The sequence below is a fragment of the Melospiza melodia genome, chromosome 3 (genome assembly GCF_035770615.1).
Source record: "Melospiza melodia melodia isolate bMelMel2 chromosome 3, bMelMel2.pri, whole genome shotgun sequence".
Lineage (NCBI taxonomy): Eukaryota > Metazoa > Chordata > Aves > Passeriformes > Passerellidae > Melospiza > Melospiza melodia.
This window is the reverse complement of record NC_086196.1, coordinates 137,488,694-137,508,550: the sequence shown is the minus strand read 5'-3', so window position 1 is coordinate 137,508,550 and position 19,857 is coordinate 137,488,694. Positions and strand designations below refer to the sequence as shown.

Below are 19,857 nucleotides of genomic sequence, written 5' to 3'. Positions count from 1 at the left end.
AAGAGAATCTGGGAGTCACAGACTGGTTTGGGAAGGGTTAAATCCCATCCCGGTCCTACCCGGCACCTTCCGCTGTCCCTGGGTGCTCCAAGACCCATCCAAGCCTGGCCTTGGACACTTCATGGATGGGGAAGCCACAGGGATGGATATTTTCCTACAAAATGGGTTTTATTCTGTGCAAATTGGTGCTACTGCACCCAGAGAAGGAGGCAAGGAGAAAGTGCTGAGAGGGAGAACAACTGGTCCCTAAAAATACACCATGGAGGTAAAATTTCCCTGCTGAACCCCAGCAAGTGACTCTGAACACTGGGAGTGGGACACTCTGCCTTGTCCTTCCTTCCCACTTGCTCTATTATTTCTCCAAATGTGGTAAATAATCATTTCCATTACCAGGAAGGTAAGTACCAGGAAGGAAGGAAAAACAGACATTTAAAAGAGATTTTGGCTTTCTGAGCTGGTGTTTGAAGTTGAGGATTGTCACTCCCGCCATGTTGTAAACCCTCCACAGAACAGGAAGGATAATTTCTCTGTGCTGGCGCTGTTGAGATCTTTCTATTTCTCGTTTTAGATAATTTAAAATTCTCAGGGGAACTGTTCAGGGATTGCTCCCATCCATAAAGGGAAGGTGGAAAGATCCAACAGCTCTTTAAATGACATAAAGTCACAGCTTTGGCTTTTGGGGAATTTCCTTCCTCCTTCCACCACCGGCACCAATGTACCCTCACGTGGCCAGGACTTGGATTTCCATGTCCCTGGAGTTCTATCCCTGTTTGCAGTGTGACAAAGACACCACTCTGTGACCACCTTCCCCAGGTGAAGCTGCAGATGTGCCATGTTCCAACAAATCAGGGCCTTATTTCTTGTGGAAACAGAAGGGGGTGAAAAAAAAAATTCCAGCAACAACAGCAGCTGAGTCCTCAGCAGGCCAAAAATCTCCTGACTTTTCCATGGAAGCTGCTGCTTACTGGGATGTTACAGAATCAGCACTGGAGCAGCCTGACAGAGGGAAGGTGACCTTCCAAAATTGAAATTAATCTGTAAATATATATATTTTAATTTTTTTTTTTAACGAGACACAAACCCAGGACTGAGGAACTCCTACAGCTTGCAAAAGGATCAAGAGCTCCAGTTTGCTTTCCAGGATGGAAAACTCCAGAGAGTTTTCTGAAAGCAGCTGGGAAGTCACTGCCCAGTTCAGCTCTGATGAGCACATGAGGGGCACAGGGAGATTTGGGATTTCTGAATCCTGGACAGTGTTAAACAGTGGATGAACTGCTCCAACCCCAAATGTGCAGCAGGGAGGAGCTTGGGGTCCCTGGGATGTGCTGATTCACCCCCCAGCCTGGGAATGCTGCACTTGGCTGAAAAGATTGGAATAAGGAGTTTTTCATGCCCTGGGTAGCTCAAATTCTCTCACTGTCACTGCACCTCTCCTGGATTTTCCACTGGCACTCCCTGACTTCCCCCAGTCCTGGAGAGGATTTCCAAAAAATCCTGGAAACCCTAAATTCTGGGAGCTCCACAGCTGTACAGGTAAGAGTCAGGCAGGGATGACAAATGAGATGCTGAAAGAAATCTCAAATTATCTGTATGACCTGGTGGTCAGGGGGTGATTATTTCCTACTGCTTTTCACATATACAGGGGTGCATATAACATATATCTATAGCTATATCTATATCGAGTGTATATATAGTGTATGTATATATATATACACACTATATATATATACACTATATATATACACTATATATATATATATATACACACTATATACATATAACTCTATATATACACACACAGAAATAGTCTTTTGTAATTTCAAAGCTTACTTTAAAATAAAATCCTATTACCTCTTAATACCTATTAAGAGACTTTGCAACTCATTTAGCCTAAATGTCCCTTTGAGCTAAATCCCACAACTCCTGCTGTGCATTGAACACCATCATCCTCACATCAGAAGTCCAGAACAGAATCCTATGGACACAAGGCTTGTCCTGCAGCTACTGCATGGAAAAGGAATCCTGATTCTTACTTCAGTGTGAGAAACCAAAGAAATGACTGAAAATGAGCAGTCAGGGATCACAGAATGGCTTGGGTTGGGATCTCAAAGGGGTTGGGATCTCTAAAGGGTTGGGAAAAGATGACAGCAGGGAAGACCTTTTACATTTTCCTTTTCAAAATGCCTCCTGCAATGAGCAATTAACCCCCCAGTGGGTAATAAACCCCCCCAAAAAAGCAGCTTTAGGATGAGCTCTGCCAGCTGGGACACACCAGCTGCTTCCCACCTGACCCAGGGGATGTTTTACCTGCAGGAAAATCCAGCTCCACACCAACCCATGTTCCTTCCTGGAAGTCTGTGGGCCCGATGTACCTGACAGTGCCCGTCTTATTGGTGCCAACTGTGACATATTCTCCCTCTTTCAGCCACTCAGGAATTTCATTGGCGTCTTCAGAGTCAGAAATCACCTCCAGTTTCTCCTCTGCTGTCTCTGAGCCGTTGTGGTTCAGTCCACGGGCACTGGAGGTGCTCTTTTCTCCTTCCTGCTGCTCTTCTGTGCCCAGGGAACTGGTGGGGTCTGATCCCAGCATGCTGGTGAAGGATCTCAGCTCTGATGTTTTCACCTTCTGGATTTTGAAGGGCGAGGCTGCAGCAGCGCTGGGCTGGTCGGGATGAGCTTTGGGAAACCCCAGTTCTGAAGCCCCAGGGGATGTTTCCTTTTTCCTGGCTGACTCCACTGATGGTTTGGATATTGACTCCTTTGGAGTGGAGGTAGAGACAAGAGGTTTTGCATCAGTGGCTGCAGAGGCATCGCTCCCCTGCTCGCTGGGACAAGGAGAAGTGCACGACTTCCCATTGACTTCAGGGCTGTCCCTCTGTTTGTGGGGAGCACTTGGAAGGCTGAAGGTGGGGGGATTCTCCCTCTTTGTGGCCACAGAGCTCTCAGGAGCCCTGTCCTGCACATCAGCAGGGACCTGAGCCCCTGCAGGAGCAGTGCAGTCACTCCCTGCAGGTGTTGGAGCTCCCGGCTGAGCCCCAGCGTCGCTTCCCGCTGCCAGGGCCTCGGACAGGGTGGCTGTGGAGACACTGTGGGAGAAATACCCACTGGAGGCTTCACTCAGGGGGCTGGGAGGGCCCTCCTGGCAGTCCTGGGCCTGGGTGTCCCCTGTGGGCTGCTGCAAAGGCACTTTGGGTGTCTTCTCCACACTCTTGTCCGCCTCGGGCGTCTGCGCCACCGTTTCCAGCTTTGCTGCTTCCTCTTGGTGCATCTGAAACACAGGGGGAGAGGGGCTGTGTCATCCAAAACATCTGGGCTCAAAGCACAGATCCCACACCTCTGGCAAGCAGCAAGGCTTTGAGCTTATCTAAATCCCTGTGCAGCTGCCATGTGCAGAAGATGGAAGCTGATCCCCAGTCAGCCCTGCCGGCGTGGGAAGATTGTCAGCTCACTCCTGCCATTAATAAGGGAAGTGTCAACCCCAAGAAATACACTCCCCAATATTTACTGAAGAATTATTTATATTACAGGAGTGGTCACTTGCTGTTTGAACAGCAGGATTTATATGGAATGGGAAGCAGCCATGATCCATAAGTCTCTCACAGTTATTTGGCTTAACTCTCAGGGTGGATAAATCATCCCCCTGCACCTAAAGTGTCATTTCTGTCCCCATTTCCAAATGCCATTCCCACCTCGGAGCCACCAGCACCTCGCACTTCCAGAGGATGAAATTAACTGCACCTCATGAGATTAACAGCCCATTTCAGTGATGTATTTCTTGGCTGTAAAGTTTACTAAATCTGATAGATCAATATCTTTTGCCAGCACATGTACTCTAAAAGATTAGGATGTCTCTAAATCTCTTTGGGAAGGAGGGAGGGGGGAGAGTGCTAATAGGAGGCGGGGGGGGGGTGGAAAAAGAGGTTGGAAAAGGGCAGATTTGAACAAATCCTGTCTCAGGTGAACATTTTTGTTTATTATTCACAATTTTGTGATTTCTACCATCTAGTGTCCCAAACTACAGGATTTTCAGCTTATTCCCAAAATGCCTTTTCCACTGGAAACTTAAGCAGCATTTGAAGAAAGAGGGATTTGACTGGATTACTAGAATTTCAGAACCAAAGGTTTGCTAAGTAAAATGTAATTAAAAAAAAAAGGTTTTTTTCAAAAACAACCATATTGTTCACTTTCCTATGGCAAGGGTGGTGTCCATGTGGACTCAGGAGCTTTGCTCTTTCTCTGGATTCTCCCTTTGGATAACAGAGAGTTTTCTAAGACAATAAAAGCACAGTGGGAGGAAGCTGATGTGCTGCTCAGGACACTGAAATTCTGCTGGAAAGTGGGAGATCACAGGTTCTATTTTCTCTCCATCTTAGCAAGAGTTTTTTCCATGGTATCATGGCAAAAATGGGGAATTAAGCTACACACTTAGAATAGCCACATCCTGCTTATAGACACTGTCAGAGCCTAGAAATTTTCCTTTTTAAAGCAGCAAACCAGCTAAATTTCAGCTAATTATCTGCTAATGCTTTCAAATATCAAAGTGGAAGCAGGAATAGGAGAGGAGGTTTTAGCAGGACCTGAAACACCCAGCAGAATTTCAGTCTCACAGCCAGCACAAGTGCAACAGGTTTTAAACAGCTGAAGCTTTGGCCACCTCTGGCAGGTGAAATTAAAAATGTTATCCTCACATCTTGGGATGTGCTCACCTGTTTCATCCTTGCAGCACTGGCCTCCAGACTGGCTGGCTGAACCATAATTCGTGGGACAGCCTGGGGGGAGGGAAATGAAGAGAAATCAGTCAATGAAAGGATTAAATATTGGCAAACTGGTAAATGTTAAGGCTTGCATTTGAAATTTTGGGATCCTAAGCAAAGCTTTGTCATGAAAGGATGGAAAACTAAACTTTCAGTAGTTGAAATGGAGTTTGTCAAAAAAAAAAAAAAGAGGGAGAGAGGCTTTTTACACAGGCAGAGGGAATAGTTTTAAGCTAAAAAAGATTTAGGTGAGATATTAGGATAGAATTGTTCCCTGTGAGGGTGGGGAGGCCCTGGCACAGGTTAACCAGAGAAGCCGTGGCTGCTCCTGGATCCCTGGAAATGTTCCAAAACCACCTGGATGTGGCACCTGAGGACATGGACTGGTCCTGACCATGGGGGTGGTGCTGGACTTGATCTTCAAGGGTTTTTCCAACCTTTAGGATCTCTGGTTTGATCTCCAGAAGTCTTTCTCCTTTTCCAGTCTCTAAATTCAGTTTGGACCTGATCATTACTGGCTTTAACACAAAAAGGAGGGCAGAATCCAGGTCTGTGCATCCCCTTTTCCAGGAGGACATTCCTCCTGGCACTGACAATAAATGGCCCTCACTTGCTCCACGTTCAGGTTTTTATGTTGCAGATTTGAAATAAACCCTCTCCTGAGAGCAGAGCAGCACATTGTGACGCCTGATATAAATCTGAGGTGATGCTGCTGGCTGGGGCTGTCACACAGCAGGGGAAGGAGCCACCAGATCCGTGGAGAACCTCAGGAAAGAGAAGCATGAAGAGAAGGAGAGAGGAGAAAAAGGCAGAAAAATCTCTTCAGCACTGTTAAATAATGCACTGCAAGGGCAGGTTCAGGCTCTGAGGGGCAGAGCTCCTTAAGGGAGACACATGACACCATTTGGGAGCTGCCTGCTTTTATTATTTATTTTTTTCCCAAGGATTCCTTCTGTACAAACACACAGGCTGAGTTCTGTGCCGAGTTCTCATTTTCAGAACTCAGCACTGAAATCTTCCAGCTGAAGAGTGAGGAACCTTCTCTTGCATCCCTTCTGAGCCCAGTAAAGCAGGGACACGACTGATCTTACCCTCAAGAGGAATAAACATGGGAGAGGAACAGCTTTTATTTATACAGAGATTGTGTCAGGCATTAAAAAACCAAAATGCTTCAAGGTAGAAAATAAAAAGACAAAAATGGTCAAAACCCCAAGAGGGTCACCAAATAAATATTTTAAAGACATTAAAGCTTCAGTTCAATAAAAGGAGGCAGGAGAGGAGGGGGTTTTGGCTTGTTCCTAAACCTGCTAAATGAAAATTCACCACTAGAACAGGGCTCAGGGCAATCTGGCTCTGTTTGGGGTGCACAGGTTTGTGCATTTTGAGATCCTCACTGGGTCAGGACATGGGGCTCCAGCAAGCAAATGGATCAGAATAAACCTATGAAGAAACTCTGAAAAATTTAGGTTTTATAAAATTTGTCCAGCCTTATTATCCAGAAATAAGGACTCAGAATTAGAATAAGGAGAAGTATTGAAAGCAGTTAAATCAGTTCCTTTGAATCTCTTTAAAACAAATAAATAAAATGTTTGTTTTAGTTTTTTATCTCTCAGAATAAACCAATGAAAAACCCCTGCAAAGTTTAGGTTTTATAAAATTTTTCCGGGCTTATTATCCAGAAATAAGCACTCAGAATTGGAATAAGGAAAAGTACTTATAGCAGTTAAATCAGTTCCTTTGATTCCCTTTTCTCCCTTTAATACAAATAAATAAATAAAATGTTTGTTTGGGATTTTATCTCTTAGAATAAACCAATGAAGAAACACTGCAAAGTTGAGGTTTTATAAAATTTGTCCAGACTTATTATCCAGAAATAAGCACTCAGAATTAGAATAAGGAGAAGTATTTAAAGTAGTTAAATCAGTTCTCTTTTCTCTCTTTAAAACAAATAAATAAAATGTTTGTTTGGGTTTTTTATCTCTCCAAAACCTCCAGTATTACAACTTGCAAATCCACAAAAATCTAAAAATCCAGTTGGCATCACACAGAAAAAGAAAGGAAACCATTAGGCTTTAATCACTCCTCATCAAATTCTCCTCCTGAAAGGATGACAGATCTCCAAATTACAGAAAATTTGCCAAGCAAAGTTTAGAAAAACAAGGAGAAAAAAGGAATTCTGAGGGGGAACACTTGCCAGTTTTGGTGCTGACAAGAAGCAGCAGGGCAGGAACCCCTCAGAGGGCACCACACCAGACCTGTGGGATGAAACGCAGTCAAATTCCTTGGGGAATTTGAAAACAAAGCATTGGGACTATCTGGGAAGACACTGCTGGTTGAAAAATATTTCTGGATCCAGAGCCAAATTCTATCATTAAATGTTTGTAGGCAGTGGCTGCTAAACTTGATGTATCTATTTATCCAGGAGCTTTTTACAGTGATGGATTCTGGCAGGATTTCTTCAACCAAGCCGACAAAACACAAGGGTGAGGGAGAACATGAAAGCTTTTCCCTTTAAAGCACCTTTGATTGTCTTCTCCTAAGAGCTGCTGCCCTGTGCAGGGAGGTGATGAGGATATAAAAAGCTGCACATGCCCCAGGTGGGTGCACTCACATCCCAGAAATCCCCCAAAGGATGGGATGGTCCCACACTTTGGGAAGGAGGGGAGGAAATGGGGGGATTCTGCCCCTCTCAGACGAGACCCCACCTGCAGAGCTGCCCCAGCCCTGGGGACAACATCAGGAGGATGTGGAGCTGCTGGAGAGAGTCCAGAGGAATCCATGGAGATGCTCCAAGGGCTGGAGCCCCTCTGCTCTGGGATAAAGGCTGAGAGAGCTGGGAGGATTCACCTGGAGAGGAGAAGGATCCAGGGAGAGCTCAGAGCCCCTTCCAGAGCCTAAAGGGGCTCCAGGAGAGCTGGAGAGGGACTGGGGACAAGGGATGGAGGGACAGGACAAGGGGAAATTGCTTCAAACCAAAAAAGTGGAGATTTGGGCGGGATATTGGGAAGGAATTGTTCCCTGCGAGGGTGGGGAGGTTGCCCAGAGAAGCTGTGGCTGCCCCTGGATCCCTGGAAGTGTCCAAGGCCAGGTTGGAGAGGGCTTGGAGCAACCTGGGATGGTGGAAGGTGTCCCTTGTCCTGTCCCTCCATCCCTTGTCCCCAGTCCCTCTCCAGCTCTCCTGGAGCCCCTTTAGGCCCTGGAAGGGGCTCTGAGCTCTCCCTGGATCCTTCTCTTCTCCAGGTGAACCCTCCCAGCTCTCCCAGCCTGGCTCCAGAGCAGAGGGGCTCCAGCCCTTGGAGCATCTCTGTGGCCTCCTCTGGACTCTCTCCAGTAGCTCCATGTCCTCCTGCTGTTGGCCCCAGGGCTGGGGCAGCTCTGCAGGTGGGGTCTCACCTGAGCAGGGCAGGGGGTGGGACTGGGTGAGCTTTAGGGTTCCTTCCAACCCAAACCATTCCAGGATTCCATGGTGATTCTATAAATCTTTGATTTTTTTTTTTTTTTGAGATTCTGTGCTCACTGAGAGGTCACTTTGCACCATCTCTGAGGTGACCAAAGCAGAGCCCAACTTGCCTCACTGGTGAGCTTGAAGAGCAAAAGCATTTGTGTGTCACTCCTCAGTTACAGAGACACCAACATTCATCCTGAACGAACATTTTTTATCCCATATATTCCACATCTATATAATGGCCACCTCTTCAGAGAGCTCAGCAAAACACATTTGGTATTTCTGTGTCATTAAGCGCTTTGTGAAATGCCTCTGGCAGCAGTGACTGATGCCTTCAGTGCAAAGCCTTTGATTTGGTGTCACTTGGATGAAAATCCCTCAGCATTAACACCCAATATGCAGAAAGTTCAGTGGCATTTAAGAGAACAAATCAAGCCAGTGCAGCCAAGAATTGCCCTGTGAATGCCAGGAATGGCTTAGCCAAGGTTGATACAATCCTAAGGGGATTTTATCCCAAACTTCCACTGTTCTTTTTGCTTTCCCATCCCCAGACAGGAGGGGCTGAGCCCAAGGACCCTCCCACTGACACTGTCATGGTCCCATCACTATTTTAACAGCAGCTATTGGGAACTTCTGCAGCAAAACAGAGATTTAAATTCATTAAACAGAGATTTAAATCAGTTTGAAGCACTCAGGATAAAATATTTCCACAAGGTGTGCATGGGACTGCAGGAACAATTCCAAAAGAAAAGATTCCACTTTTAAAAGTGCCCCAAAAATATTCATCTTGAAAATTATTTTCAAATTGATTGCAAAGTCATTAATCACTCAAATATAGAATCTCCCACCTTCCACAAGGAGATCTGAAATCCAGTGCAAGTTAATTTGTTGGGGTTTTTTTTTGTGTTTGCTCATTTTCCTCTCTAAACAGACTCTGTATTTAAATATTAACCCAAACAACTCCCTCTTATTCCACAGCCCCTATGAGAAATGTCTCAGCCTGTAATAAGACATCAGAATTCCCCACTTCTAGTACAATTTATACAAAATTAACCACACCATTTCCTAAGCAGCTCAATTACTTCATTTCTAGGTCTGGCAGATTAAAAGAGTAATTCAAACACATTTTTAAGTTAGTTTACAAAGAAATTTGAGTGGTTTGAAACTTCCAAAGCCGGTTTTCCACACTCATTCTCATCAAAAACTATTTGTATTTGAGGATGACAGGGAAAACTGAGCTCAGAAAGAAATCAAAACACCAACAACTGAGTCACAAGGAGACACACGAGCTCTGCTGACTGCAGCATCCAAATGATTTTTTTCACTTGGAACTCTGAAGGAAAAAACCCCTTCAAGATGTTAAAGAAGGTTCTCTGAGGCCACATTATTTACATTTGATTAAGGAATGTCAGTTCTAGCAATTATACTGTGCACCAGGCCCAGCCATGAAACTGTTATTTTTTAATGGACTGCCAGAAAAGGGTTTTGTCTATTTAGAAAGCCTTTCATTAACTGCATTTCATTAGTTTTTAAGATTAATTTCTATGCCTGCATTAGAAGGTGGAAGGGAAAGAAGTGACAGCTGCCCTCTCCATGTGGCTACACCATAAAGCAAAAATGAATTTTATGGAAATTCGAAGAGTTCATCTCTTTTTGTTTTATTTAAAGTAAATCTGTGAGTCAAGATCTGTCTCTCAAGACATCTGAGCATCCAAAAAGATTCCTGGATAGGAAGGTGACCAAAATCCACTCACCAAATGGGCCATAGGAATTTCCTTCTGCCACGGCAATTCCAAAAACCCAGAAACTGGAATTTAATGTGTCCATTTTTAATGTCAGCACCCAGTGATGCCCTGAAATGTGATTACACAGTTCCTGGAAAGCCATGGGGTCAAAAGGGAAAAGAACAGGAATTCTGCTTGGTGCAGAATGTGAATAAAAAAGAGGAGCATGTGAATAAAAAAGAGGAGTTTCAATTCCTACATAATATAATTAAGCACAGGCAGATGAAACTCTGCTTCTCCCTCCACCTGCATATTTTAAACAAGGATTTTAAGCTTCTCCCCATCAGCAGGGAGGGTCAGAAGGCTCCAAATGTTGCACTCTGTGGTTCTCAGCTTTTTTAAGAATACGCTGGGAAAATAAAAAGCAATTCCAGCCATCTAGAAAGGTTTAAATTGTTGGGTTTTTTTTTATTATTTACAGACTACCAGCAATTAATTCAAAGGCACCAGATAAAGGAGAAAAGAGGCATTTTCTAACTTTAAAGTATATAAACAGCTTCATCAGAACCCAATCTTTTAGGTACATAAACAGCTTCATCGGAAGCCATTCTGCAAGTTACATAAAGAATCCTATTATGCCAAATTAATTCAATCTAACTAATTAGAGAGCAGGAAGTTCTTTCAATTATTTTATGTGCTGTCTGAGAAACACACTTGAATACGAGAGCAGATTTCATTAATTGCGGTTCATTATTCTCCAGATTAGTTACTAAACTTGCAGCAGAAGGTCAAAGACAGCAATTTTGTTCACTGCCACCACCTTGACTGGGATGTCTCTGCCTTTTTTTTTTGTTTGTTTTTGAAGCACAAGGAACCACTCTAAACAAGGGGAGATCACTCTGTAAAGGGAATTTTGGGTGGGTTCACCCACTTAGTTGTTGACGCTGCTCCAAGTGATTTTATTTTATGAAATAAAAAGCTGCTAAAATAATTTTGAAAGTGTAATTTTTATAATTACTGATGAGAACTGATCTCCTCTTTTACCAGCACAGGTACATCAGGGAGATTTGGTACCACACCCACTTGGAACAGTCATGGTGAACTTAACTTCAATTCCAAACCTGGAAAAAGGTTCAGTCCTGCTCCTTGGAAATTTGCCTTTAATGGAATCATGGGATATCCTCAGCTGGCAGGAGGTGGGATGAATTGACTGGGATGTCTCTGCCTTTTTTTTTTTTGTTTTTTTTTGTTTTCAAAGCACAAGGAATCACTCTAAAGCAGGGGAGATGACTTTGTAAAGGTTAATTTTGGGTGGGCTCGCCCACTTTAATGCTGATGCTGCTCCAAGCAACGGGCAGGGCTGAAATGAAAAGCTGCTAAAATAATTTTTTAAAGTGTATTTCTATAATTACTGACCAGGACTGATCTCCTTTTTTACCAGCACAGGATCAGAGATTTGGTACCACACCCACTTGGAATAGTCCTGGTGAAATTTGAAATTTGCTTTTCCTGGGATCATGGAATATCCTCAGCTGGCAGGGACCCACAAGGATCACTCAGAGCAACCCCTGGCACAGAGGCCCCAACAATCCCACCCGGTGCACCCCCAAGAGGGTTGTCCAAACCCTCCTGCAGCTCTGGCAGCCTTGGGAATGTCACCATTCCCTGGGGAGCTGTTCCAGAGCCCAAACGCCCTCTGGGGAAAGAACCTTTTCCCAAAATCCAACCTGATTCTCCCCATATCTCAGCTCCCAGCCCAGGAAAGGAAGATTCAGATTCTTCCATCCCCTCAGTCATTCCTGAACCTTGCTCTCCCAAATTGTTGTTTACAGCAACAAAACCCCAGCAGTTCCCAGTTAAGGGCCAGATTCCTTTGCAGTTAAAGCCCAAAAAAGTCCTTTAGACTCTGCCTCTCCCTTACAGGTTTTTCTCCCACCTTGCACATTCATTTATGTCCCCTGCCACTCTGCACTTAAATTTTCTTCTCCCACAGCCCTGGAGGTGATGTTCTGTATTCCCTGAGGCTCAGAAAGGTCTCAGAAAAATTATCAGGGGTAAATTTTGGTGTCCCCTCCGTGGCACAGTTTCTCCAGCCCCACAGCAGCTCCTGCCTGCCTGGGGTGACCCCCTGAGCCCCCCGTGTCCCCCTGTGTCCCTCAGCCACCCATCAGCACCCCCAGCTCAACCCCTCTGCCCACATTTGCATCCGCAGGCCATTAGAAAGAGGCAGCACTGGAAATTATGGGATGGGATGCTGATGATCTTCAAAAGCCAGATTTGCTGTAAAGGCACCTCTTTATTTTTGTGCTGCACAGAAGCACCTGGAGCTGATTCTGGGGCAATTCCTTCTGCTTTTTTTTTAATTCTCTCTTCTGTGGATCTTTTCTTAGGGTGGTACTAGGATAAAGTTTCTCCCCAGAGGGTGTGGGACACTGGAACAGCTCTCCAGGGAATGGTGACATTCCCAAAGCTGCCAGAGCTCCAGGAGTGTTTGGACAATGCTCTCAGGGACAAGATGGGATTGTTGGGGTGTCTGTGCAGGGCCAGGGCTTGGATCAATGGTCCCTGTGGATCTCTCCACCTCAGGAAATTCCACGATTCCCTGGCATTGCTGACAGCAGTGAAGAAGCCCCATTTCCCAATGGGTAGAGATGCAAGGAATTTGTAAAACCTCTCAAACCAGGGAGGTGCATTTGCAACACAGCTGATTTGTTCCATTGCAAAACTTGAAAGTAGAGAATAATTCTAGCATTTCATTACATTACACAGATCCACTGGTCATGGAAACCCTGGGCTGCTCTCCAGTACAACCACTGAAGCATCACCCATTCCTCTTTACTTTTTTAAAAAACAAAGCATTAATAGCATTTTCCCTCCTATTAAAAATTGTTGAGATCATGACCTGGTTGACTTTCCATAATGATCCATAACATAAACTAGAATCTCATTAAAGAGATGTCTCTGTAGTTTAAAACTTGATTTCTAGACAAATCATCCAGGACTGATCTTGAACAGGAAAGGAGTGGGAACAGGTGGTTAGACTAGAGGCAGGAAATTAGGCCTCGTTTCTCCTCTCAGCTCTCACTGATTCACTGAGGATTCAAGAAGGTGTGAAAGGCTCTCACTGCAATTGTAAGAGCACCTATTTGCATCTTTCCATACCCAAATACCTTTAAAGAAAGTCACCACCTTAATTTTAATTCTCTACAGTTCATAGATGAGGGGGCTTGTACAATTCCAGCCTCAGCACCGAGCAAAAGGTGAGATTAAAATGTAAAATGAATCCCCAATCAAGCTAAGAATATTTTAAACCTGCCTTGTTCTTGTTTGTGTTACATGTGCCAGGAATTTCTTTTAAAAATATTTAAGTGTTAGTAGATTTATTTTTGCTCTAGCTATTTAATATTTTACTGTATTTCTATTATGCCAAAACAGCTTCCTGGGATGTTCTTGTAACAGCAAGTTTTGTTGTAGCAAACAAAAGATCTGGATTCATCCACAAAAAAAAAGAGTTGTTGAAGGATTTTAGGGTTTGTTTGGAGGAAGATATTCTTTAAAATATTTGCCTGCATGGCAAGAGGTGAAGAAAAGTCTGAGTTAATAAGTGATGAGCTTCCAGAACTCCAGGTAAAGGAAGAGGGTGAGAGCAGAGCCAGCACGGACAGAATGGAATACCGAAAACTGTCACACCAGATCTGACTCCAGATTCATCTTCAAAACAGTTTGTTAAACCTTCAAAATTTACTCTAGAGGGAAATATTCCTTTATAAATAAATATTCCTCATAAATAAAGGAGATTATACGATTTATAATGGGATTTTCTATTTCATCTGGTGTTTTTTTTTAAAAGACAAAAGTGTTTTTTCCAGCCAGCTTGACTGTGCATCAACTTCTGCTCAGAGCACAGGAGCCACATCTGGAGCAGGTGGGAAGTTTTGCAGCACAACATCCAAAAGGAAAAAAAGTAAATCAAATGTTTCCCTGACATGTGGAAGAGATAAGAATGAACAAAAGCAACTGCCCCAAGTACACAGGGAAAGATGGTAAAGGTGACACGAGCTGGGGTGAGGGGTGGAGATATGAAATAAGGAATTAAAAATAGAATTACATTTTCCTCCTGGCAATACACAAACAACACTAAGTGCCCTTCATAAATTTTACCATTGTTGCTGCAAGTGGGTGGCCCATAAATCACCCTGGGAGTGGAGCTGGCACTTGGAAAAAGCCAAGTGGGCTGAGTGTGTGTCAATAAGTTCCAGCAGCTCCACCAGCCCTGGACAGGATGGAGGGGAAATGGATGAAATCTTGGTTTGCTCTGCAACAACTTTTCTAAAACATCTCCCTGCCAGCAAGGCCAGCAGCACTCACCAATATTGGATTTTGTGGGCGATTTTGTGGGTGATTTAATGCCTTACCTGCTGTGCAAGGGGAGAGCTCTGCCTGCCCTTCTTCTCATCTCTCACAGGGAACAGGGACTTCAGCAGCTTTGGCATCTGAGGCACGAAGGACTTGACAGGATTCAGGTAGGAAGCAGCCAGGCTACCAATACCTGTTGGAAAAACAAAATATTCATACACGAAAAGAATTATTCTTTGGAGAAAGGGAGGGAAAAAACCCAAAGCTGACCTAAAAACCCCTATAAAAAAAATTTAAAAGCTTCTTTTAAAAAGAAGTTTTAACTGAAGTTTTAGCTTTCAAAACTTCTTTTCTAAGATGACTTCTGTGGTCAAAGAATTAGCCAAGGGAAAGCACTCTCTGACTTGTAGTGACACTCAGGAGCTGGGACTTTATTTAGCAGTGACTTTATCCCACCTTTAGGAAGTTTCCTGAGCTGTACCTGGACCAGGGGAGTTTTGGGAGCTGAAGAAGAGCCCTAGCTGGATCAGGAGAGTTTTCTGAGCTGAAGAAGAGCCTTACCTGGATCAGAGGAGTTTTGTGACATAAAGAAAAGCCCTTACCTGGATATGGGGAGTTTTATGACATAATGAAGAGCCTTACCTGGGTCAGGGGACTTTTCTGAGCTGAAGAAGAGCTCTCAGGATCGGGGGAATTTTGTGAGCTGTAGAAGAGCCCTACCTGAATATGGGGAGTTTTCTGAGCTGAAGAAGAGCCTTACCTGGATCAGAGGAGTTTTGTGAGCTGAAGAAGAGCCTTACCTGCATCAGGGGAGTGGTTCTGCTGCCCAGAGCCTGGCAGGGAGGTACGAGATGGACTAATGCCTCTACTGGAGTTTGTGGCACCTTGGGACACATCTTGCTGACTCTCCCACCGACCCTAGAGGGGAACAAAAAAAAAAGTTTTTTTTTTTTCCAAGTTAGCACAAGAGCAGGAGCACAGCAATCCTGACACACCCTGCACAGCCCCTCTGCCAAGCCCAGAGTGCCAGAGCTGAGGAAAGACCCTTCCCCAGAGGTGCTTTTAGTTGGCAAACCCAGCCCTGCAAAGATGAGCACCCTCAGCATAAAGGCAGAGAAAAAGTTTATTTTTATTTCTAGACCTCACAGCTGTAATATTTCACTCACTTGTGCTGCTGTGTTGTGGAAGTCACAACCAGGTGAAAATAATATGGCGCTGTCTGCCCAAAATTCCTGAATATTTTGTGTAACTACTAAGTAAGAAGTGCCAGGAAAAAGGGTGAGGACAGACCTTTAAACAAGACAAGAAATACAAGACCCAAATGCTGGATTTTTGTGCTTGGAGAAGAAGGATTAAACAGATCAAGAGGAAGCAACTGTGGCACTGCACAGGTTTCTGGGAAAGAGAAAGTTTGAATATTCAAGCTGTGGATAGAAAGGCAAAAAAGATAGGACAGGTTAGGGTTTTGAAGATCAAACAAGATTATTTTCAGCCCTGATGCAGATGAGGAAGAAATAAGAGACAGAGAAAAGAGCAGCTCCTTTGCCTTCCCAAGATCCCAGGGCTCTCTGGTTGGGTTTCCCCATGGATCCCACATACCAGGGATGATTTCTCTTGCTTTTACATAGGTCCACTGTGGTTTTGGAACTTTCCTCTCAACCTCACAGCCAGAAACTGGCTCAGTGACAGAGAGAAACCCCAGGCCACTGTTTCACAGCAGCATGTGTGTGAAGAATCTGTGAGTCCAAATCCATTTTTTATTAATACTCTCATCTTGCTAGGCAAAATAATTTATAAATTTGCCTGCAGTGATTACTCCAAGTGACTGGCCAGGGTGTGGCTCTGCTGGAAGCTTCATGTGGATGCAGGACAGGGCTTGGTTTTGCTTCACCAACTGAGTGTGTAGAGATGGAAGGGAAACCAAAATTCCACAGGGTTGTCCTGAAAATGTCTGAGGGAGGCACACATGCAAAATCAAACTGCCAAAGCAGCTCCTTCTGATTTTCCTAATTTATAGAAGACCTGAAGGCAACTCAATATCCATTTATGAGCCTATGGGTCAAAAAAATCCAGGCTCAGACTCTTCAAGAAGTCTCAGGGTCTTGTGGGAAAGTGTTGTCCTGTTCATGTGGCAAAATGTTCTCAGGGTGAGCTTGGAAAGCTTCACCTTTCCACAACCAGAGGCTGCAAGGACAGGATGGTGCAGCCAAACTGATAAAAACTGATAAAAACTGAAGTCTAATCCCATTTTTTTTTTTTTGTGAAGAGTTTTGCTGTGGTTGGTGCAAAATCTGGATTTTATTGTACACCTGAATTTTGCTTGTGTTTTGAAAGACGTAACAGCAAGAGAAATACTTTCACAGTAAAAAGGCGCAGGAGTTACAAGGGATGGAAGGACCTGATGCATCCTAGACCATAAGTTTAGTGTATTTTTTCCTGGAGGAAGAGGGGGAAAATGTGCTTTTTCAAGAAGCTCCCCACTGCTGGATGCAAGGAATTAATCTGACCTTGAACATAAAAATAATGACAGGCAGCCAAACTAATCTTAACTGGAACTTGAAGTCATGAATGTTTCACAAATAATAAATAAGCCAGGATAGGAGGAATAGATTTCTCCACTGGGTTGAAGGTCATGGTGAGCAGCCCAGGGCAAGAATAATTTCCATTTGGATCTATAAGTCAGTCCCAGGGAAGCTGCTCCTGCTTTGAATAGCAAGTAACCTCACTTGGGCAGAGCAGGACCCGTCCTCAGCCCTCCTGCTCCGGGTGCTGCAGCTGGGAAGACAAATTTGGGATAACTGGGAAGACAAATTTGGGATAACTGATGGATGTCTGAGGTCACTGAGGCATCATCCTGGGAGTGAAGCTGATGGAGGCCAGCAGGAGTTTGTTAATCTGCTGGTTTTGAGGACTTTGGTGTTTAAACCCTTCTTGGAAGCTTCCTGCTCTGCCCATGCTTTTAAACCTCCAATTCCAGCATTATCTTTGACCTGCAACTCATTTATGTCTTACACACATCCAAGAGCCATGTCTGAGGTTGGAAAATTCCACAAAATGCTTTTTTCCTATCCCTCATCCCCAAACTCTTTATTTTTAATTTCATTTTGGCTTTTGTGTTTCTATTAGTGCAGATTTCTCTCAGCTTGCCTTATCATGTGCAGAGATTAATAAAAAATTAGAATACTCAAACCAAATAGCACAAGAATCAAAATAATCTTGAAATATTGGTTTTGTTGCCTCCTGGCCTAGTCTGCCATCAGCCTGGTTGATGTTGGCACTGGATTAGGAAAAACAGCTATGGAAGAGTGAAAAGCAACTGAAAGCTCAATTTTTGGAGAATATAAAGCTTGATTAGTGATCCTTTTGGATCTTGGGAGAGTGATCCACTTAAATATAAATGGATCAAGGTGCCACATCTTGAGCCAAGCCCAAGTGCTCCTGGAGGCCACAGAAAAAGAAGAAACAGAAAGAATATTACAAATACTCAAGAGTATTGCAGCTTACTAGAACAGGGACTCAGCGCAGGTAGAGCAACTAAACAATTTTCTGAGTCGTGATCTGTTGAGTCAGAAGTGCCCTTCACTGGCTGTTCCAAGAGCAAAATGGTTTCAAGCAATATCTTGACTTCCTAGCCCTGTTTGGGGAATGCTGAAAAACGGAGTAGGTAAGGACCAGCAGAACCCTTTCAGAATATTCATCCTGCACAGAAAGAACGGCAGCATTTGGTGACTTTTTCTGTAGCAAAAGGCTTTTTTTTTTGTAGGATCTTTTAGAAATTTTGCTTTACCTTTGACACTATAGCTGACCACATTTTCTCAGTAATTTTAAGTGTTTTGCCAGGAGAAACAAAATGAAGGTCCTGGGAACAGGAATGAGAAAAGGATTTGTGTGGTTGTTTACTTAGGGCATGTCGGGTTTTTGAACTGCATTTGCTTTGGAGTGATCAGTTTTAGCCTGAGGGTCAGATTTGGGACCCTCAACTCTGAGATGACAACAAACCATCAAAATTAGGTTAATCAGGGCAGCAGGTACAGAAACATTTGGAAAAAAAATGCTGGAGGAGTTTCTACTGTGCAGAGGGAAAAGGTAATTCATGAATGATTTTACTACGCTGTATTGAAAGATAACCCATGTCAATCTCACTAAAATAAAAATAAAAAGAATTATAAACTATATTAACTTGATGAAGTTTCCAAGTTTCCCATCTGGATGTCATCCAGCACTCCCCTGCGTTGCTTTGTGCACCACTACAAGTTTTAAGTTTATTCTTATTATTTTTCAAGTGCTGTGAATCCCTTCTCTCTCAAGAAGGGTGGTGAGAGAAAGAGAGGAAGCTTATAAATCATTTGCCCAGAGGAGTCATCATTTCATGAATATATTTGCTCTCTGCCAAGTGACCAAACAGAGGTCAAGTGATTTAATTTAACAAATCCAAGCAGCCACCAGAAGAATGCACGTCCCTTGATGTGTTTTAATGCTGTTTATAAATGGTTTATTTTTATAAAACCTTCTCCTTCTTCTCCTCTGCCTTTCCTTCTTCCACACATCCTCCATGAAAAACCCCAGGGGATTTATTTCATGCACAAAACCTTCAGGGCAGGTAGGGATGATCACTACCTAAGTCATCTCAGGCTTTACCTGACAAATCTTTCCTTGAAGTTGACAGACCATTAAAATGCAGCCACTGGGTAAGAGAAATGAATAATTCTTGTGTTTTATTATTTCAGCAGTTCAGAAAAGGCTCGGGAAAAGGTGACCATGGAGCACTGGGACACAAGCAAACAGCTGGGACACACAGCTGGGACAAAAGGCACTTGTTCTCATGAACAGCAGGATTATTCAAGTTCAATTTACAATTTGCTGGAAAAAACTCTGGTTCCCAGAAAAACCTGAAGGTTTAATGGCATCATCTTGTCTTACTTGGAGTTTGAGCTACAAATCCTGGGCCTTTGGGAAAGGAAGGACAACTGTCCAAGACAAAATGGTTCTTGTCAGAGGCGTTTTAAGAGCAACTTGTGATATTTTTCATCAATATGTGATTTAGTCTGATCTGTGAAACACCTCAAGGTGCCTTCCATTCATTGTGCCTCTGATTAATCCAGATTAGTCAACTCAATTTTCAAATTCTGAATTAAACTGAATTAAATTAAAATAAATTTCCAACAAAAGCCCCCTTGAACATGAAAATTCACCCCCTGTATCTGATATCAAGACTAAGATACTCAATACCCCTGCATCACTTGATGTGCAAGGAGAAATCAAACTCATCTCAGTCTCTCCTACCCACAGCTGCAGTGATAACAGGAGTAAAAATTGCCTTTTTCTCATTTAAGCAAACAGACACAACCTAGAGGTTCAGGTCAGTCCTGCTGACAATATGAAAGTCCATAAAACTCTTTTGAAGTAAATCCAGAAATTAAAAATTCCCAGGAATGCAGAGCTCAGTGTGAGCCATCCTGCTCCCTGGAATCTCTCTGTGCCCTCAGCACACTGGGATACTCTTTAAGGTGCTTTATTCCCCAAAATGTGCCAATCCCACACCTCTGCTCCAGCCCATGAGAAGAACTTTTCCAGCTCT

The 19,857-nt window shown here is 43.6% G+C and overlaps 1 protein-coding gene across 4 annotated transcripts in view; it reads right to left on the bottom strand.

The window, feature by feature from the left end:
• KIF13B (kinesin family member 13B) overlaps positions 1-19,857 on the bottom strand; it is a 124,663-nt gene that overhangs the window by 4,261 nt on the left and 100,545 nt on the right. For all 4 annotated transcript variants that reach the window (XM_063153181.1, XM_063153183.1, XM_063153182.1 and 1 more), the window contains 4 exons: positions 15,080-15,197; positions 14,339-14,472; positions 4,707-4,769; positions 2,308-3,268 (listed from right to left, as the gene is read on the bottom strand). In XM_063153181.1, the coding sequence (XP_063009251.1) occupies positions 2,308-3,268; positions 4,707-4,769; positions 14,339-14,472; positions 15,080-15,197 (1,276 nt within the window). The remainder of the gene's footprint in view (positions 1-2,307; positions 3,269-4,706; positions 4,770-14,338; positions 14,473-15,079; positions 15,198-19,857) is intronic.